General features: G+C 42.0%; 1 protein-coding gene across 6 annotated transcripts; it reads right to left on the bottom strand.

Moving 5' to 3' along the window:
* Positions 1-1,091: 1,091 nt before the first annotated feature.
* Positions 1,092-21,422, bottom strand: LOC111580991 (centrosome and spindle pole-associated protein 1-like). 6 transcript variants are annotated; one of them, XM_055016843.1, is made up of 29 exons: positions 21,325-21,422; positions 20,701-20,852; positions 19,671-19,743; positions 19,371-19,474; positions 18,158-18,223; positions 16,323-16,648; positions 16,125-16,219; positions 15,405-15,501; positions 15,161-15,218; positions 14,776-15,053; positions 13,993-14,111; positions 13,767-13,902; positions 13,321-13,432; positions 13,053-13,091; positions 12,250-12,397; positions 7,518-7,646; positions 6,936-7,048; positions 6,519-6,668; positions 6,190-6,333; positions 4,924-5,037; positions 4,513-4,579; positions 4,135-4,261; positions 3,844-3,977; positions 3,625-3,756; positions 3,269-3,309; positions 3,102-3,162; positions 2,430-2,539; positions 2,168-2,321; positions 1,092-1,596 (listed from the first exon to the last, which is right to left on the bottom strand). In XM_055016843.1, exons 2-29 carry the CDS (start codon positions 20,803-20,805, stop codon positions 1,400-1,402), a joined length of 3,429 nt encoding a protein of 1,142 aa, XP_054872818.1. In that variant the 5' UTR covers positions 20,806-20,852; positions 21,325-21,422; the 3' UTR covers positions 1,092-1,399. The 6 variants fall into 6 exon arrangements, 4 of the variants coding, with proteins under 4 accessions (XP_054872818.1, XP_035812542.2, XP_054872819.1 ...); XM_035956649.2 differs by having other exon boundaries at positions 1,092-1,572; XM_055016844.1 differs by having other exon boundaries at positions 3,625-3,753.
* Between the last annotated feature and the right edge of the window lie 611 nt (positions 21,423-22,033).

The raw sequence follows: 22,033 nt of genomic DNA, 5'->3' as shown, positions 1-22,033 counted from the left end.
CGCACGCAGTCACAAAACAACAAGTAGCAAAAGCACAATAAATTTAATTTATATAGCCCTTATTACAATTAGCACTTTACAGAAAGCCAGAACCTGACATCAATCAAGCAGTCAAGCTACAAATCTCAAATCTCTCTCCAGTTTGTTTCCATTCCCCCCTCTGTTCCTGCTATCAGGAAAAGCAGACACTATATTAAGTATATTACTTGTTTATTGGCATTATCATTTAAGCACAATTCAAAGCTTCACATAGCAAAGCTAGTGTGTCAATATAGGCACTCTGCCTGTTTTACTTTTATTTGTCCAGTTGATGGCGCAGTAGAGCAAATGAAGCACCATGGAGCTTCGAACCATGAGTGAACTAATTGGATGGAAAGCCTCAGTGCTTCATGAAGCTTCATCTCGCCATCACTAGTAAAAACCACATCCAGCTTCCCAAAGCGTCTGCGCCGGACGCTTCAGCAGAGTGACGTGGTGGTTTGACCTGCGCAGTGAACGTTGAATCAGACAAGTTCAAAGTTCATTTACACCGAAGACATTTTTGTTTTTAAAAAAAATTATAATAAATATTGTAAGTTAAAATCTGCATTAATGTAAGTATTTTTGATTTAAAAAGAACAGCAACTATAATTTTTTATAAGGAATTTCATGGTGACTAGTGTTATTTTAAGAACGTGTGGAGGGCAACTCACATGGTCTCTGCGGGCAACCAGGCGCCCGCGGGCACCGTGTTGGCTACCCCTGCTCTAGGATGTAGGTGTACTGACAGTAAAGTATTTAGCCAGAGGAGAAATCTGTGTTGTGTTGCCATCTAGGGGTGACCGGAGGTATTGCTATGTGAAATGACGAGAAAAACAAGCTTGTTTAACTCAACATGACAACGTTTAGGTCTTAGTTTACTTACTGAATGGGTCATCTTAGCCATAATTACAACAGCTGCCCCTTCGGAAAGATTTGGCATCTGACAAATTTTCAAATCCACATAAAGTGCAGGCACAGACAGAATATGATAGAGAACCTCAGATGAAAGTTTTGTCGACTTCATGCTGCGACACCTTGTTACAAGAAGCAAACCACAAAGACACAGTATATATAATTAAAATATAATTTATTTAAACCATAATTTAGTCAATAAAATAACAAATGCCCAAAAACAAAAACATGTAGGTTTCTCACTGTGGGATCAGATACTGAGGTTTTGATGTAAACAATGATTTAAAAGGTAAAGTACAAGTCATAAGGCATCATTTTTCAGACAGATATTCATTCATCCATCGGTCGCAGAGGCTTTGACTTTAAACCATCAAAGTTCTCATAATCCAAAATGGCTCCCTTAATCTTTGAATAAAGACGAGCTGTCTAAAGTGGAAGGCACCTCCAAGCTTTGGGGAAGAAGGCCCTACGTTGTCAGCCGCTCCCTCCTTAAAGGAGGGTCCAAACATTTCAGCGTGTCCGATGTTTCCGGCCGTGTCCAGCGATCAGAAGCGACAGTTTCAGCAGAGCTCTGATGATCAGGGTTGCGAGGAGTAAACCGAGAAGGGGAGGAGTCGTCATCAGACAGATCCAACAGTCCTGAGGAAAAAGGCAGGAAGCCAGCTGGTCCAAAAAAGTCACAAAGTTGAGTGTACTTCAAAAAGTTCTCTGCCTCACTCACAAACAAGGAGCATAACTCCCATTTTGGAGCAGAATTGTATTCTATAAAGCCTTAAATCACTAAAAGTGAAACATTTGTTGTCATTTGTTTGCAAAGAAAAGAAAACTTTGAGCTGGAGTCCTGATGCTCCGGGACAATGCACCTATCTTCTTTGCTTCAAACATTTGTGTTTTTGTGGACAATGATAAAAGGCTTTATGATACAGTTATGCCCCAAAATGGGAGTTACGCCCCTTGTTTCCAGGTGAGACAGAGAACTTTTGGAAGTATCCTCATATGTACTCATTTTGCAATTAAAGCAGTTGACTCTTACAGTATTGGTGTTCGGGTGCTACAAAAGTCACTGGGTTAAACATATGAACAAATGTTGCAGAAATACAGTACTTGTAACAGGAATCACTCGTTTCTTTGATTATGTGAATTTAGAGAGGCCTGGGATTCTCAAATCAATTACAGAACTGTTGTAGAATTTTCACACCAAACACCCAGAAGAACAGAAAATTTAAAGTCATACCAGCTGTGTCGCCACGACTGGGTGCCATCAGTCGACTCGTCCTGTTCAGGCTCCTCCACTCACCGCCAGACTCGGCTTCTTGCTGCAGCCTGTTGGCTGTGTGGGCGGAGTAGTCGTCCTGATGGCGAATGGGCTGGCTGGAAGCAGCTCGTCCCTGAAAAACAACAGGTGGTCACAAGACAAGACAAACCATTACAAAATCATATTTTTACAAATAAAGATCACATACGCAGGCCACATGACTGCTTTTAGAGCAGAGTACCTGGTGGTGCTGTGGCCGTTTGGCAAGTCTTCTCCTCTCTCGAGCTGAAAGCTGACGGTTTCTCTCCAGTTCAGGGGTCTGCGGCACCGGAGAGGCATCGCCGAGGGGGTCTAAACACACCAAACACACATAAAACCAAAAGTAAAATCAGCCGTAGCCATTTCAACTAGACAAACTCAGAGAGGATGCATTTGTTAGGTTTTGCTGCACCTACAACTTGCTACTTATCTATATTATCCTGCCAGAATAAGACTCCGTAATAATTATGGTTAAATTATTAAAAAATTTAAAGATCTGTTACTAAATAAACAGTTTTACATCTTAACCATGTGGAAGTAGCATCAATTGTAAATCAAACAATCATTATTTAAGCAACACAAAGCAGACCGATACAAATTCAGGATGATCTGGTTAATTAACTGCATTTTAAATGCAAAATTGAACTTTCTGCCAGGCCATACACAATATATTAAAAGTTTGATTTGTCAAAGAGGAGAGGAGAGCAGAGGAGAACAAAGAGGAGTATTAGATGGTTGCTGGGTGTAAAAAAAAAAAAAAAAAAAAAAAAAAAAAAAAACTCAGGTCATTCAAATGTCTGCATCTCTGTGTTTAAATGTGATTTCAAGACAGTAAAAATGCTGTTTTTCAGTAGCTGTGTCGTGGTGGTCTTACCAATGAAAGCACTCTCTGACTCCAGCAGTGAACCTCTTGCAGATCCCCCAATCACACTCCTCTGCAACAAACACAGGTTTTTTTTAATTCAACTCCTAGTAGTTACAAATTAGTTGATATTGTACATATAGTTTGGATTTTTCTGTAGCTTGACCATTATTTCTCACCAGGTAATCATTTTGCTGTGGTGGGGACAGGTCAAAATAATCTGCAACACAAGAGGGACATTAGCTGCTTTTTTACTCTCAGTATCTCAGTGATAGCAAAAGAAATGGAGCCCATTTTCACTTGGCATTAATGTGAAGCATCTGAGGATAGTCTGACTCACATTATGATCAGTCTGGTGGAAATGCAGTCCATATTCATCACAACAAAATCCACTCTGCAAGTTTAAAAGTCATCTAACGATCTCTTCCTGCTAGCTTAAACAAGCCCGACAGAGGGAAAAGTATTTATAAGCTGGGATGCCCAAGTTTCTGCCCACGAGCAACTATTAGAAAAACAAAGTGTGTTGTGTTCTAACCATCCTGGACAGTCGACCTCTGGCTGCTCATCTGGTGATATGGGTCTTTGTAGTCCCGCCTCCTTCTGATGCCCACACCCACTTCCTCCAGTTTATTATCCTCAGTGGAGCCCAGCCTCGACTCACCATCTGCTTCACAGACGTACACATAAACTAGTCACAGCTAATAATAAAAGTCTGTCGTAGAATACAAATAAAACTGTGAGTCTGGGTTATTACCTGTGAGTTGAAGGGAGTCGTGGATTCGCAGCAGGTTTCTGGGCTCCGTGTTTTTGGAGTTAGGCCTGCGGACTGGAGCCTGCAGCCGCAGTCTGGCCATGTCAAACACATCCACCGTGGGACGCTCCCGTTGTCTGGACAAACGCAAAGAAGGAACAAGTGTCCTCAGAATAAACCAGAAAGTCACACTAATGCATTTTCTTTTTAGAATGATCTCCTTCAAGAATTTAGAATATTTTTATATATACTAATAGTTATATAATAGTTGTCGTTTGTCTGCGAGGGTCTGACCTGTTGCTCAGAGGAGAGTCTAATTCCTCCCAGTCGCCGTGCTGCATATGACCTTCCAGACGTTTTTGTTCACTGCGAAGCTGCCGACGCAACGCTGACAGCTCCCTGAACAAGTCATGTTGGTCTCCTGAAAACACACACACAGTCTGTATCGATACAGTGTCAATAGCACTATTACTATTAATGCCAATTATCTGTACTAAGCTTCAAAAACCAGACACAAACCATTAAGTCGATGGTCAAAGTGGCACTGTAAACAGAATTCAGCACAGTCAATGGGACAGACTGAACCTAACACACAAACAGGCTGCAGACTTGGCCTGTCTGCTCAAATATTTGTTCCCAGTCCAAAAAAATCAGGAAGCATGTATACAGTACCTGCAGCTCGGAGCTGGTTCCTACATGCAGGGACTGGAGGGGACTGGAGACCAGACAAAGAGCGCTCCTGAAAGGAAATACAATAAAAATACACACACACATATATATATATATATATATATATATATATATATATATATATATATATATATATATATATATATATATATATATATATATATATATATAAAAACAAACTATCAACTTTTATTTACCCAGGCACAATTTTGCTGGAAAATATCCTAGTTTATACAGAAAAAGGACAGTTTTTTGTCGTGTGTCATCAAAAACGAGCAACTGAACTAGGCCTAGAAAGGACCAGAGTTCTTTCCAAGACTGCAGGCATGAAGTAAGCCCTGCAGAGACTCTTTTATGCTGTTTGTGTACTTTGTGGGTATGTGTGGGACTCACAGACAAGGGGGCTGTGGACTGCTGGCTGTCGACAGTGGGGGGTCTAGGGGTGTACTGGTGCAGCCCAAGTTTTTTCCGCAGGGTGGGAATTGGAGGCGAGGGCTCCCTGCAGACCTAAAGACACACAAAACTACAGTTAAAGTTTAACCTGATCACTTGATGGTCGTTGCTCACTGTGTGCGTATTAACTAAAGACTGACCAGGAGGGAAAATGAAGAGTGGTTATTGGTGATCACAAGGGACTTATTTATTTCATGCAAAAGGTGGTTCAAAACAATCATCAAGAAAAAATATTTCAAAGCAGGTGCTGTAGTTTTTAATTTGAGGTATGAGCTTCACTACATCTTGCAAGTTCCTATGATAAATATCTGTTGACAGGAGTGTCACAGAATGTCAAAGCAAACAACCATGGTGCTTCTTACGAACTAAGAGCCCTGACACACCAAGATGACATTGAGCTGCACCACCGTTGTATTGTTGATTGACTGCAGCCATCTACTGCCTGTAGATTTTGTAGAATATCCAACACTGTTAGCACAAGTTTTTTTCTTATCTGCAGCTACTATTCAGTGGTAGTAGATAGTGGAAGAGAAATCTAAGCCTGGTCACCCTGATGAATCCATGATTTCACCCATACTTGATGTTTTTTATTGTTTTTTCCAGACACAAAGCAACTCTTTCAAGGGGCAGCTGAGGCTCAGGAGGCAGGTGGTTCACTAATCACAGGGATGGCAAGTTTGTCCTGCTCATCTGTCAAAGTGTCCTTGGCCAAGACACGGAACTCCAAATTGCTCCCAATGGTCAGACCCACACCTTGAATGACAGCTCACCTCCATCGACGTGTGAATGAGTGAAACAAACTGCAAAGTACTGTTGGATTAAAGTACAATATCATATACCCTGTAGCTGTAACATGGCAGTGTTCTATGCCGAATCCGACTACTAGCATGAAAACAGTAGTGTATTGTACTTAATGAAGTGTAAAACTTAAAATTATAAAATCTGAGGCAACAGTTGATCACATCATTGTGCTTTGGGTATGTCTTTTCCTTCCTGAAGAAGAGATCATAACAGTCCAGTCTTTCATTTTACTGTCATTAGCATGTCCATTGACTTGAAAGTGAGTTGGTTACTTAATCATTTTATAATAAGTAAAACAGCCCAGCAAAAAAGGAAAATTAGTTACATCATTCAAATGATATCAAGAATTACAGTATGACAGTATTTGCTGCCAAGTGCATGAGTACCAAATGCTGGTGAACTAACCTCCTCCACTCGTGCCTGCCTTTCTCTTTCAAACTGTTTCCTCAGTGCTGCATTCTCCTTCTCCTCTGCCTCCTTCTTTTTCTTCTCTGCTTCCTTCTTTCTCTGTTCAGCCAGCTGAATCAGCTCCTCATTCTTGGCCTTTTGCTAAGAGACAAAGACATGATAGATGAGAGAGTACACCAGGGCAAGATAGAGGGAAATGAGACAGACTTGGTGGGTCAACTTTAATGTTTTGTGTAGCTTAATCGAGTAAATCCAAATAATCAGAGGATCAAGTACAATTACTAAACACAGTCATAGTAAGTATGTTTCAGTTTTGATCTTCGTACCTCCATTTCCTTTCGTTTCTTCCTCTCTTGTTCTTCCTCGTACTCCCTCTGAATGCGAGCCCTCTGCTCTTCCAGCCTCTTCTCCTCTTTCTCCTCCTCTAGTCTGGTTCGTTCCCTCTCCTCTGCTTTTTTACGCATTTTTTCCTCAATCTGCAAATGAATACAGGTTAAAAACATAGTCAAGATAAACCCAATAAGAAGAATTCCCCATTTTTTCCTTGTAGGCTATTTTCAAGCAAGGCAAGACACAAAACCTCCTCTACTCCACTGGTTAACTTCAGTTTAGAGACCACTGTTCTGAAATCAGCCAACCAGATTAGCAAAACCCAGTCAGCTTCTAGCAGAGGTGATGCAGGACAAGACAGCGTACCATAAAACACAGCTATGTTAAAGACCACCATCTGTTTAAACTGGTACCTGCTGTTTGAGGTAAGCTTTGTACTTGTCCTGCTCCTGGAGCTGCTGCTCAGTGGGCTGGTTGGCAAAAACTTTGCCTCTGGCAAACTGTGGTGTTTGGACATGGGTGAATCCTACGAGGGAAGGAAACATGAAAAAAACTCCTCTGTGAGTTGGACAAGAAAACAATGTAACACTGATCCTTACAGCCATTCTGTGGTGCTTGTAGGGTGTCGTGCCAGTTTCTCAGTTGAGAAACAACTATGAAGTTTTTCTACACAGACGTGGTTTAAGGACCAGCAGTGCAATCAGTGTCACCCTGTTTTCTTTGTAAACTACGATGCTTTGTGTTTGCACAGAAAGCATTGTTAAAATATTTCCGTTATTTTAATCTTTGATGCAACTTTGTTTGTTGTACTAGTATTGCTTTTATTCAATCACCATTGTATTCCATTTATTAAAGCTGTTTCCACAAGGTAACTTTCACTAAAACAAACTAAGCTTATGTCTGTCAATGTTTCTCCACAGTTTTTTTGTTCAAGGTGGTTCTGATAGCAGAGAACCTGTAAATAGCATCATAAATACGGCACTCTGCTGCAGTACCTGAGACCCTCTCACTGGGGTCAGACAGTTCTGCTCGGAGGGCCGTCACGGCAGCCGTGGCTCTCTTCTGCCACTGCTCCGGGTTGCTGTTGGCCTCTTCATTCAGTTTGTGCATCTGATTAAGGTCAGCTGGACAACAGGAAAGTTAAATGAGAATAATAATAAATCATTTGTATTAGCAATGTATACTAGACATTTCTGCACAGTGGAAGTATTTCTATTACTTTTATAACTTATAGAGGGGGTCCTCGACTTACGTCGGAGATCTGTTCCTACAGAAGTCGGAACTCCAGTGAAAATATAAACAAAGCTGTTACGTGCATCATGTTATGCCAAAAATGTAAACAAAGTCATTAGCGTGCATCACGTTATTGCAAAAACGTAAACAAAGTCGTTACGTGCATCACTATAGCGATCAGTTCTTCGAAAAAATCATGAATACCAATGACTTTCATGCATGTATGAGTCATTTTACAAGAAGATAACAGAATATGTTGCACTGGTTTTACAACTTGAGCATTTTATTATATTGTAGAGACCCTCTGTGATGAATGAGTGAGACTTTATCTCGTTCTCTGGTCATTTATTGAACCTTCACACAGCTACTGTGGGCTGTAGCCAATACCAAATTAACTACAAAATCCTATAACTTAGCTCCAGAACTAGCCACCATTTCCAGCTCTCTCTCACACAGACACACAGGCACAGAGCAACACACACACACACACACACACACACACACACACACACACACACACACACACACACACACACACACACACACACACACACACACACACACACACACACACACACACACACACACACACACACACACACACACACACACACACACACAAAAAGTTAGCGAATGTAGCACAATCCAAGGTGATGTACAACCAATGAACATAAACAAAGCCATCTTATAGCACCGTGTGGCAATGTATTTGTCCGCTCCGCTCACCAGCTAGTTCCATATAAGCAGTTCCAACGTAACCCCATAGGTTGATGATGTAAACTGAGGACCCCTGTAACCCATTGCTTACACTTACAGCTACTGACTGGCAGCATACTAACATAATAATAATAATAATAATAAATTTTATTTATAAAGCGCTTTTCCAAAAACTCAAAGACGCTGTACATAAAATACAATAAGATAAAACAAAACTGTTAATTAAAATCAATAGATAGTAAAACAAGTTCAAGATAAAATACAGAATCACTTAAGGAAAGCAGATCTAAAAAGGTGAGTCTTTAAAAGGGATTTAAATGTGGTGAGGTTGGTGCAGTCACGGAGGGCATGGGGGAGTGAGTTCCAGAGTGTGGGGGCGGCAATGGCGAAGGCTCTGTCCCCCCAATGTCGCCGGCTGGTCCTGTGCGGGATGGAAAGGAGGTTTGTGTGGGAGGAGCGGAGATTCCTGGGGGGGGTGTAGGGGAGGAGCAAATCGGTAAGGTAAGAGGGGGCAAGATTATGGATGGACTTGAAGGTGAGGAGAAGCAGTTTGTACTGGATGCGGTGTGAAATGGGGAGCCAATGGAGGTTCTGCAGGACGGGGGTGATATGGTCGTGAGAACAGGTTCGGGTGAGGAGTCGGGCAGCAGAGTTTTGAATGAGTTGAAGTTTATTGAGAACTTTGGAGGTGGAGCCGAAGAGAATGCTATTGCAGTAGTCAAGGCGGGAAGTGACGAAGGCATGAATGAGGGTTTCAGCGGCTGAGAAGGAGAGGAAGGGGCGGAGACGGGCGATGTTGCGGAGATGGAAATAGGCAGTTTTGGTGATCTGATTAATGTGGGGTTCAAAAGTGAGGTTGCTGTCAAATATCACACCGAGGTTGCGGATGTGAGCAGAAGGAGATAGGGTGGTGTTATCAATGGTAATGGGGGGGTGGGGAAATGGTGTGAGTGATTTAGGTCCAATAAAGATGAGATCAGTCTTGTCGCAGTTTAGCAGGAGAAAATTTTTCCTCATCCAGGATTTAATGTCGGCCAAGCAGCTGGAGAGAGAGGGGAGGGTGGTGGTGGCGGTGGTGTTGGTGGAGATGTAGAGTTGGATATCGTCGGCGTAGCAATGGAAGTGTAGGTTGTGGCGGCGGATGATGTTGCCGAGGGGGAGGAGGTACAGGATAAAGAGGAGGGGGCCAAGGACCGATCCTTGAGGGACACCATGGGACAGGGGGGCGGTGGCGGATGTGCAGTTGTTGACCTTGATGAATTGTTGTCGATTTGTGAGATATGATGTGAACCAGGTGAGGGCGGTGCCGGTGATGTTAATGGAGGATTGAAGGCGGGACAGGAGGATGGAGTGATTGATTGTGTCAAATGCTGCAGAGAGGTCGAGAAGAATGAGGATGGTGACTTGTCCAGAGTCTGAGGAGAGGAGGAGATCGTTGGTGACCTTGAGGAGAGCAGTTTCAGTGCTGTGATGAGAGCGGAATCCGGATTGAAAGGTTTCATACAGGTTGTTGGAGGTGAGATGAGTTTTCAACTGGGCAGCGACGACACGTTCTAATGTTTTGGATAAGAAGGGGAGGTTGGAGATGGGCCGGAAGTTGTGAGGGGAGGTTGGATCCAAACCAGGTTTTTTGAGGATGGGGGAGACAGAGGCGAGCTTGAGGGGTGAGGGGACACAGCCAGTACTGAGGGAAGTGTTGATGATGTTAGAGATGAGGGGGGAGATAACAGGGAGGCAGTTTTTGAGGAGGTCAGTGGGGATGGGGTCCAGGCAGGATGTGGAGTTTTTAGTTCCAGTGATGAATTTGGGCAGGTCCAGGGGGGAAACGGGCGAGAAGTGGGCCAGGGGGGGAAAGTTCAGAGGGTTTGGTGGAGGAGAGGGGGGATCAAGTGAGGTGGGAGAGGTGACAAGGCTGCTGTGGATGGAGATGATTTTGTTATGGAAAAAAGAGAGGAATAGGTTGCACTTGTCAGTGGTGAACGAGTTTGAGACGGTGTCCGGGGGGGCAAGGAGTTTATTGACAGTTGAGAAGAGGGACTTGGGGTTGTTGGAGCTGGTATTGATCAGGTCAGAGTAGAAAGTGGACCGTGCAGATTTCAGGGCGTCTTTGTATTGTTGGAGGAAGTCGGAGTAGGCTTGACGGTGAACTGTCAGGTTTGTTTTCTTGACAAGACGTTCCAGCTGTCGTTTATGGGCTTTCATGCGGTGGAGTTCGGGGGTGTACCATGGAGCAGAGTGGGAGAAAGTGACTAATTTGGATTTGAGGGGAGCAAGCTGATCAAGACAGGAAGAGAGAGTATGATTATAGTGGTTGATGAGGTCAGTGGGGTTATTGATTGATGGGGGAGGGGAGATGGACAATGCAGTGGTCAGTGAGGCGGAGAATACAGAGGGGGAGAGTGATCTAGTGTTTCTAAAAAAGATTGTCCGTTTTTCCTTGGGCAGGGGGGTGGGGAGGCTGATGTCCATAGTTATTGCTAGGTGGTCAGAGATGGAGAGATGACAGCTGGAGATATTTAGGACTGTAAGACCAGAGGAGCAAACCAGATCGAGGATGTGTCCATGGTTGTGGGTGGGGAAATTGACATGCTGGGTGAGGTTGAGTGATTGTAGGAGGTCTAGGAAGTCAGAGGCAGATTTACTGTGAAGGTTGTCCATGTGAAAGTTGAAGTCACCAAGGATGAGGACTGATGGAGATGTAGCTAATAGCTGGGTGGCAAAGTGGGAAAAGTCAGGGAGAAATGAGGGGTTTGGTTTAGGTGGGCGGTAAATGATAGCAGTGACCATTGGGGTGGGACCGGGTAATTTAAAAACAAGGTGTTCAAAGGAGGGGGAGGCAGGGATGGAAAGTGGGATGGTTGTGAAGACCTGTTTGTGGATGACTGCGATGCCGCCTCCTCGACCTTCTGGGCGGGGTGAGTTGAGGTACGTGTATCCGGAGGGAGTGGCTTGGTTGAGTGGGTAGAAGTCCAGTGGTTTGTGCCATGTTTCGGTTAGACAGAGGAAGTCCAGTTTATTGTCCAGGATGAATAATTGTAGAATGGGGCCTTTGCTGGTGACGGAGCGGGTGTTGAAGAGGGCAAAGTTCAGGTGAAGTGTGGATGTGTGATTAGGGGAGGGCTTCTGGGGACAAGGCTGTGAGGTCCGTGGAAGTGGGCGAAGGTTAGCAAAATGGCAGTTTCTGAGGGAGGGCTGCCGAGGTTGTCTGAAGCTGATGATGGTGGGGATTTGGCAGCTAGTTGAATTCTGGTAGAGCCGGGGTGACGGGCAGGGGGAGCCAGAGGGGGGAGGCAGTGGGTGTGCTGGAGGGGAAGATGGGGGGAGTTCCAGGTGGGGACAGAGGGGGGCGCTGTAGCTGGGAGGCGGTTCAGTGGAGCGTGAAGAAGAGATGGATGTAAACACTGGCACTAGTCAGTCTGAAGTGTGGACGGTGTATTGGATATTTGAGACTAAAAGTGATCTGCCGGACCTGTTTGGATGAATGCCATCACTGTTAAAATATTCTGGCCTGTTCCAGAAACAGTTAAAATTGTCAATAAAGTTAATTCTGCTGGCACAGCAGAACGAGCTAATCCAGGTGTTCAGGCTGAGCAGTCTGCTGAAGCGCTCAGAATTGTTGTTCACCATTGGTAGGGGCCCGCTAATAAAAATAGACTTTCCGTTCATCTCCATTTTAGTGTTAAACATTAAAACAGTCAAATTCCACATATGTAAGAATTACTTTGCAATAAACTTAAACATTTAAAAAACATAAAGACGGTACACTCGGGGACCTACCAATGAGTTTTCCGGTGCTGTCCCTCAGCGGGGCTCCTCCTCCACCTCTCCCCCAGGGCTGGTGCTTCTTCATGTCTGCCTCCAGCTGGGCCTCGTAGCGCTCCTTCTCCTCCCTCTCCAGACGCCTCCGTTCGTGTTGCTCCTGGATCTGCGGTACAGTATTTCTCAGTTACTTAGCACTCAAAAAATGACAACCAGTGCTTTACGAACACTGAAATTCTTTATCAGTAGATAGTTTTCCTCACAATTATGTCTGACTGACCCAAAAACGGAACAGAGCAAACCTTGGCGCTCAATATATATAAAAAAAATGTCCAACTAAAAGTGCAAAAACTATAATCATAACACCAAACAATATGTTCCATGCAGCTTTTCACATATTTAAAATTATGCCTGGTTGTCTTATGAGGGCTGCATGTACAAGTTATGACCTATCAGTTCGTAAAGATACCACAATGCTGCCATGATTCCTCAATATGGATCAAACCAGGAAGAACAGAAGAATTAAGTTACAACTGTACGAGCACTAGGATCTAGCAGAGGATGAATTTGTGTGAGTCTGCTGTGAGCAGAAATATATGCCAAAATACCCACGCTTAGGAGAAAGGTAGAGGATTTTTTTGTTGCATTGTTTAGAGGGAAACGAGACACTGGGATGGGATCGAGGTGGAACTGGGATATGAAGTAATGCCACAACAGGGAAAAATCTCAAATACTTCTACAGTTGATTCTAACTACAAATTCATGAGCATCAAAGCCCACAACTTACACTATATGTTTAATTCTTAACTACAACATTTTACCTGGTTGTAAAGCTCGCCGCTCCCACTCCTGGTAACTTCCTGCCAACATATCACACACTAGGATGCAGTGAAAGTTCAAAATTATCTGCCCCTCTCTAGCAATATTGCTGTCATTCAACTTAAGCTGGAGTGGTTCTGTTCACACGGAGCTGTATTTGTGTGTTTACTCCAGGAAATCAGCCAGTATTCTCTGAAAATGTTAAAGCTGGTGTTTTAAAAGATGGCAGAAAGAAGGCTTATTTCTTGAATCAAAACTAGTTGAACCTACCTGTTGTTTCAGAGCCTCTCTGTAGCTCAGAATCCTCTCCCTGTTTGATCTGGATCTCTCTGAAGGGAAAACCCTGAGTTGCGTTTCCACAGTAGCAGTGCCATTGCTGGGTCTGTCAGAACAGTTAAAGAGACACAATGTTGAAATCTAATCAGGATTTTTAGCCTCTTTTAATATTTCTCCCTTACCAATGACATGTGTTCGTTCCACTATTGCCCAGTTGATACATGAAATGCATGTGTCTCATTCAGTTTGTTCAGTTAGTCCTTTATATAATGCATCCTTCAGTTTGGTTCACTGAAATCAGTTAACTTGAGTTGAGGTGCGTTCGCTAACATAATTAAACATGTGTGCATATAAAACAGACACATTTCTGCCAACTCATTTGATTTTATCTGAAACATTTGGCCTTCTTTCAAAAGTAAAAATGCAGAGGGGATATTTACTGTACTGGAGGCTCAGGGAAGCTGCTTCCACTGTGCTGGCTGTGAGGGCTGTGGTTTCCAAACTGACTGGCTCCACCTGGTGGTATATTCCAGTAGGACATGGGAAGGCTGGCACCAGGAACAGACAGGTGACCATCTGGACAGAAGAATTAAACACAAAATTGCATTTATCTAGTCTATTAATAAAAGGTAGTCTTACTCCAGTTTAACAGGGATCAGTATTTACAGTAGGCCATGTTTGGGTCGAGCAGGTTTCTGGTGCCGTAGTAGGGGTGCGGTTCTCCATACGGATTTCTGTAGACCTCACTCAGTGAAGGAGGAGGGTGAGGAGGAAACAGAGGATTTCTGGAGGGACAAAGTTGGACAAAACATGACTCAAATCAAATCAGAGTCTTTTTGCAGGTCTCACTCTTCTGGCTGTGTATAAACATTACGGCATGTCAACCAACAAATAATCATCCATAAAAACCACAGAGACACAAAGTTTAAAGATACTGTTTTCAAGATTTTCATGAAATCCTGCAAAGGTCTTTCAAAGGAGTTGTATTTTCAAAGATTCTCTCTATACAGTGGTGTGGTTGACATTAGTTTCACAGTCGGCTGTGGATTCACATCCTGTGTTTTCATACAGACACATGAAAGTTATCCAAAAGTGTATACGGTGGAGAGATCAGTGCATCATGGGCACAGAGGTTACAGATTCTGGCAGCACAGGATATCATATAAAACTCAACATGTAGTGAGAGGTAACGCATCATACATGTTAAAAAAAATTGTCAGTGTCTGCCCAGCTTTCAAGGTTAACCCTACTAGCATGCCGTAGCTAATGGACAACTGGAGCATTGACAAAACATTCGCACTCACAAAAGCATGTTGACATAAACAAAGCTCTGTCCAACAGGACGTACTGAACTGAGGAATTTTTATACTGATATACTTTTATACGTCAGGTACGGAATAGTTCAGGACAAATACACTCCAAGATGCAAGGTTTAAGTTTAAGGAATACCTGGGGATGTCCGTTGTGTTGGGAAAAGAAGGGGCTGCAGGCTGGGTGCTGTGAGGCAGACTACTTCCTCCCAGGCCCAGAGCAGAGCTGTACTCCAGCACCGGGGACTGGAAGGCCACAAAGGGCTGCTCAGGAGGAGGCAGGTCCCTTTCCCTAACGCCGGTCTTCTCTTTATGGATCAGCGCTCTAGAAGATGATCCACTCTCTTCTGTCGGCGAGGGATCCAAAAGCTGAGAATCTTTTCTCCTGCTCAGTCCAAACTGCCTGATTCGGTCTGGCTAGAATGTGGACAGAGACGGAAATAAAACTTGAACAAATATACTGCACACTATAAATATACTCTTCACCAAACTAAATGAGGGTTGGCTGTCAGATGCCCACTGACCTGTTTCTCAGGGTCATTTGCTCCAGTTGCTGCAACTTTTAACTCTAAATCTTTTTCCCTGCAACAAGGACACGACCTAGGGTTACTGATATACAGCATTTGATGCAGCATCATTTAAAAAAATGAAATTTAAGCTTCATCAATCATTTCTGCAGCCACTGCAAGTTCCATCTGCATGCCTGTGATGTTAAAACATTGAGGTTTTCTACTGGACATGATGAGATGAAGATGACTGAGAACGTACCTCTTCTTATTCCGGTGCTGTTCAGCTATCTGCTCCTCCAGCTCCTGTCTGTAACGGTCCTTCCTCCTCTGCAAAGCCTCGTCTGTATCAGCTGCTCCTGAAAAAGTGGGACAACAGTTGTAAAGAGACTAATTTCACTGACAGTGTGGAAAGTGTTAGCGAAGTCTGTGCTGTTTAAAAAGATTTTAAAATCTCCCTTAAGAGAACAGATTGTCTTAAAAGCATGTCTTATGATTGTCTAAAGTGCTAAAGTCACTGCTCTTGCTCCATGTGTGTAAATGTGAGCAACTCACTTTCTCCATGATGTTTTTGGAGAAATGCTGGTGATGAAAATGGAATAATGTGCATGTTTGAAAGTGGCTAATGTGGAAAAGTTCTTGTCTGTTTTTTCACCATGGAATTATGTAATTCACCCACTCGATACTATTGCCAGCTTTCAGCCACTTCAGGCAGCCAGGAATAAATCAGAGAGTGGTGAGGAAATAGGGATGCACTGATAAAGATACTTTCCTTGCATTACTGTTAATCACTCATTTGTACACTTTTCTATTTATGTGCATTTATTAGTATTATTACTGTATTTTAGGTTTTGTTTTCCTTACTGTGTGTTGAGCAACTATAACAAAACATTTTCCCTCCAGAGATCAGAAGTTTTTCTGATTGGCTTCTAATGCTGTAAAAGACACTGTTGAGTTACAAAATGCAGAAAGTTGCTATTACCAATTATAAGACCAGTGGCAAACTCAGCCTCCTCGTTTTTGGTCAGTGCTCTCCACCTCCTTCCCTCCCTGGCAACACCTACTGTGTTCTTTTCCCTGAAAAAGCCAAACAGGGACGAACAACAAGTCAGCTACTTCTCAGCAAGCCTTTATCATCCATGCATAAAGCAGGAATAAAAAGAAATAGTCCCTCAGCTACCTCCCATCAGTCCTGTTGGATCGTGTTATCTCATAGCTGGCCTCAACTTCCATAGGTCTGCGCCTTCTGCCTTCCATCAGCTCCAACTCGTCTTTGAAGTAATCCTCCTCCTCTGACTCCTGGTCCACTGGCCTCCCAAGCCGGTCACGATGCCTGGGAACTTCTGACAGCTGCTCCTCGTTCTCCTCGGGGCAGAGAGTCCTGACTTCAGTGAGGCGTGGAGCCCTGTGAAACCCTCTAGTGTCCTCTGTTAGAGTGGCTGCATCCCTCTGCAGGGACGATCGCTGTTTGGGCACAAGACCAGACTGGTCTTCAAGCACGTGTTGCTAGAGGAGACGATATTTTTTAAAAGTTAGGATGTCAAGCCCTCATTGACCACTTTAAGCAGAAATTCCAAGTGGGTACAAAAATTTATCAGATTACTGCCCGACAAGTAAAGCTATAAATTGTACACATTCGCACGACTGCCACTTGGAGTTTAAGTATGTTTCAACCATTTATCTGCTATCTTTAGCCAAGTATTTGAACGATTAATCCATTCCTTTTTGCTAAATGTTTCAACTATTAATCCATGCCTTTTTGCTAAATGTTTCAACCATTTATTCATAACTTTTAGTTAAATGTTTCAACCATTGATTCATAACTTCTAGCTAAATGTTTCAACTATTTATTCATAACTTCTGGCTAAATGTTTCAACTATTTATTTATAACTTTCAATTAAAAGTTTCAGTCGATTAGCCATAACTTTTAGCTAACGTTTCAACTATTTATTCATAACTTTTAGCTAAATGTTTCAATTATTCATTCACAACTTTTTGCTAAATGTTTCAACTATTTATTTATAACTTTTAGTTAAAAGTTTCAGTCGATTAGCCATAACTTTTAGCTAACGTTTCAACTGATTATTCATAACTTTTAGCAAAATGTTTCAACTATGTATCACTACCTTACTTTTAATTATTAGGCATTACTATTTAATATGTATCTATCGCTTTTAGCGGACTCCTCAAACTTCTGCTCATCTACTAACTCATTTTCACAAAGTTGAATTTACATGATGTTCAGTTATTAGAGATGACGGATGATATTTTAAAATGAAAACATGATTTGATCAGTTGAGCTGCTCTACTATTTTCCTATGTAACAACTGGCAACAGCAAAAGTACCCCCTGTGGAACAAGTTGCCCCTGGCTGCATGTTCTGGCAAACAAACAGAGGCAAGATCATTCCATCCATCCATCCATTATCTATACACCGCTTAATCCTCACTAGGGTCGCGGGGGGGGCTGGAGCCTATCCCAGCTGACTCAGGTGAAGGCAGGGGACACCCTAGACAGGTCACCAGTCTGTCGCAGGGCTACATATATAGACAAACAAGCACTCTCACATTCACACCTACGGGCAATTTAGAATAATCAATTAACCTCAGCATATTTTTGGACTGTGGGAGGAAGCCGGAGTACCCGGAGAAAACCCACGCATGCACAGGGAGAACATGCAAACTCCATGCAGAAAGATCCCGGGAAAGCCGGGACGCGAACCAGGGACCTTCTCGCTGCAAGGCGAAAGTGCTAACCACTACGCCACTGTGCAGCCCCAAGATCATTCCTTACATCTGTATTTATAATGAATGAATGAGAAAATTAGCACTTTCATGTATGTCTGCTCGGCCATCCATTTTGACAGCCATCAAGTGAAAATGAAGAATTCAGTTATTTTAGGTCATTTAAACATCGTTGGTAACAGTCAACATTCTGCATAAAAACATAATAGCTCTGTCTAGTCAAAGATCAAATTTACAGATCAACTAAGAGAATTAAATGGAGACATTCACCTTTAGAGACCTCCTGTTATCGAGGTGGATTAAAGGTCCAGGCCCACCAGGGTCAAAGTGGTTTCTCTGTAACATAAAATGTTCTATGATTTCAGCATTGAGGATTGTGAACCAGAGATTGAAAAAAATAAATAAATACTGAAAGGAATCTAGGGCTCAAGCAGCTAAAAACCAGGCCTCAGTTCTAGGACTGGATCCCCAAATGTACCCATGATGACCATCAAAGCTGGGAAAGTTTCACCAATACACCAGCTTAATGGTAAATGTGTATTTGTAGAACATATTTTCTCCATAGTGTAATGAACAATATATACATACCAAAAACAGACTTTATGTTGGGTTTCTATGCTTCTAATTAGGGATGAGCTCAAGGCACAATTAAATTCAGTGTAAAATTAGAATAAAACTTCAGGGTCAATATATAATTGAAGGACTTCTGAAGTCCATGGGATATATCTTACATACATTTTTATTTAAAGTAAAAAAAATAATGTTTTTATGTTCATTATGATCATGTCTTTACAAGTTCCATAGTTATTTATTATGGAAACAGTCACTTATCAATAAAACAATGACTAGATATTACTAAAATGTCAACTAAATAACCATCCAAATTTAATAATAACCACCTTCTAATTAGCTAAACAACAATAAAATGAGCTGATTCAAAAATTGTTTTGTTTTCTTTTTAATAACTTGAGATAATCATGACAGATATTTCTTTTTTGGCAATATATCAAATTTTATATGGAAAATAACAAATTGTATCTGTGTCCGAGAAATCACTTTCAACTAAGTTACTCATTACATCACATGACCTGCTCCACATGATGTCATTTCCTCCTGAAGGAAAGACTCCAAGGCTTTCTGAGTTATTTAATATAAAGTAGTGTGTGAGTCAAGTGTGGATTTATGGCATGTCAACAGGTTTACTACAATATCTTTACAAATAACTTTTAATTTCAATTTTACTCAATTGTATATATAATACTTTAGAAGAATCTTTCTGTAAAAATACCATGTGGTGTTTGGTTATAGGCGGCCATGTTGATTTTAGGCCTGAAAACAGCAAAAATATCAACTATGATACCTGTCAACTATGATACAAAAAGTCCCACAATTATATATTGAACAGATGTAGAACGAAACCTGAACTGACCAACAAGATCGCGTGCTACAAACAAACACACGAGTAAACAAGCCTGACAGTCACCTGAGCCATGTAGCGCCTGTAGTCCATCCGGAGCTCATGCTGCAGCCTCTGCTTCTTCCTCTCGTACTCCACACCGAGGGGCAGGCCAACGCTGCAACTGTCCTCTGACAAAACACACCCATCAATATTTAATGGAGACATAAGGGAAAGAGTTTCATGCCAAAATAAGACAACTGACACGGTTATCATCTCGCAAAACACACAGGTGCTACTGACAGACTATAATGTGTTTGTTCAGTTTTATGAACAGAATAATCTTTAGCAGAAATTCAAGAGGAGAAATGTGGCCATGTTCTGTACCTTTTCCCTGTGTTACTGACTTGGGAGGGATGTTCTCCTTAACAGTGGATCCATACGCTCTGTAGGGTTTTGCCTATCAGTCAAAAAGAGAGGAATGGCATGGATTAAGACATACATAACAGGATCAATATTATTTTGTAAGTTCTGATCTGTTCTCTGGAAGTGAAGCAATGTCTTAGTTTGACTGCATACTGGTGACGGAGACACTCCACACATTCAGTGCAACTGGTTATTTTACCATGTTTTATTGATAAGTGGATATCTGAAAATTGCCATATGCACATGTAACAGTCACATCGCAGGGAGTGCAATGTGAAGTGAGGCTAATTAATTCAAACATGTCATGCTACAACCTTTTTGGCTGCTTCATACACAAGGAAAACTCTCATGGTTCTTATTTTTCATGAGAAGTCCATCTTAGAGACACAGAGTGTATTTTGTCATTTGTTTGGTTTATTTCTGTTGACATGTGCACAGCAAAATGAGTGAAGAACAGGAGAGAAACGCTGAAAAGAAAGATTTGGTTGTAAAAACAAACAGAATCAACTGTATGGAAATATTTTGACTACAGACAGGAAGGTTAGCAGTGTCTTGTGGTTGTTGCTAATATACAGGACAGCACGAGTGAATTCTTTAACCATTTAAATCATCTCCTTCCTCCAGGAGCACCAGCAGCATGGGTTTTGGTTTCTGTTCTTGGTATTAAACGCATAACTTTGGTTGTTTTGAACCATTTTAGTCACCACACAGTTGTATTCTTCCTGTTTTGTTACAATTTTTGAGCCAAGCTGTAACATATGAAAGAACTCACATGCATGATTGTTATTTAGTGACAAAGACAATATGTGTTTCAATGATTCCTTCATAGAAAACAGTTGAAGGACTCCCTGAAACTCAAGACCGCCGTGATTTACATGGTCTTGACACGTTTGTTCACAACTATATGTATGAAAATGTAACTAAGTTAAGGTCCATGTAAGAAGCGAACCAGCACAGGAGGAATAACCCCACAGTGATCACTGAAACACACCTTTATTTCCATGTAAGGGGGGTCTTGCTGTAAACTGGCCTTATCTTCGGCCACTCTGGCCTTGCGCTGCCTGATGAAGTTCTCCAGCTCATCGTCCATCTCCATATGACCAAGTTACACAAACCAGCGTGTAGCACAGCATGCCATCGTAGCTGACAACAGAGAGCAGATCTGAAAACAACTGTCGAAGCTGTGGTCGACATGGACTACACCTACAAGGTGTCACCGGTTAACGGGGGACTCGGTACCGTTACTGTCTCTTTAACTGTCCGTTGTCAGGCAACCACAGCGAGCAGCGTCACATTCTTCACAGATAGCATTAACCCGCTTAGCTGTATTAGCTTAGCGGCTAACGATAAAACAACAGATTTTATTCATAGTGCGACAACTACTAGAATCCCAGCATATTTTACCGACAGCGAATGTTCACTTAGTTTAAGGTAAAACACAGCTAAAGTTTGCTAATATGCTAGCTTTGACCAAAGGAGAGCAAAGTGAAGCCAATGAGACCGAAACACACAGAAAAGCTAATATTAGCTAATAACTAGTCGGCTAATTTTCCTGCCAGCGTTATTTTTCTGTTGTAGCTCGGCGTTATTATCGCTAGAATCAAATAAAACCTACCAGTGAGCGGGCTTTCAACGACAGGCAGTGTTTGTTAGCTTGGCGGTGTCTTTGTCGTTTCCTTTAAGAGCAATATCATTAACAAGTGTGTTGTAGCGGTGCACTACTTCCGGTTTGTAGTGTCAAAATAAAATAGTGTTTCTCTGCACAACTGAAAGCATTTTAGTTAACGAATTATTTCATCAGAGCAACATAACCTATTGCAGCTGATTTCTTTTGATTACTTTCTTCTCCAAGGTAGTTATTCATAAATAAATATATTACATTTAAAGCAGCTGTTTGCCCTTCATCTTCACAAATACAGTGATCAATCAGTTTAGGTCACAGTCTCTGTGTTATTGCAGTATCACCTAATCGTGGGTAATATGTGCTAAAATACTATCATATCATGACAAGCAATACAATTCCAGTCCATAATTCAGAGTCTATCAAAGACTCATAGCAGATTTGTTTAAAACATGTTTCCTGTGATATGATGTTTAACCCAGTTCTTACCCATTTCTGTGCTTTGTATGTCAGTATCTAGTCAATGTAAATACTACAGCATCTCAAATAATCATCTGTGAGAAAATGTAATATTTTCCATTAGTTGTTTAAGAAAATCTAATGTTTTTGAGACATAAAGCTACGTATTTCAAGTCTTTTTTCAATTACATTTTTGACTTATAGCTCATGAAAATCAGAAATTACAATTATTACAATATTCAGT

This window comes from Amphiprion ocellaris, chromosome 13, assembly GCF_022539595.1.
Source record: "Amphiprion ocellaris isolate individual 3 ecotype Okinawa chromosome 13, ASM2253959v1, whole genome shotgun sequence".
Taxonomy (NCBI): Eukaryota; Metazoa; Chordata; class Actinopteri; family Pomacentridae; genus Amphiprion; species Amphiprion ocellaris.
Note: the sequence above shows the minus strand (reverse complement) of the source record. Positions and strands in the feature narration are given on the sequence as shown.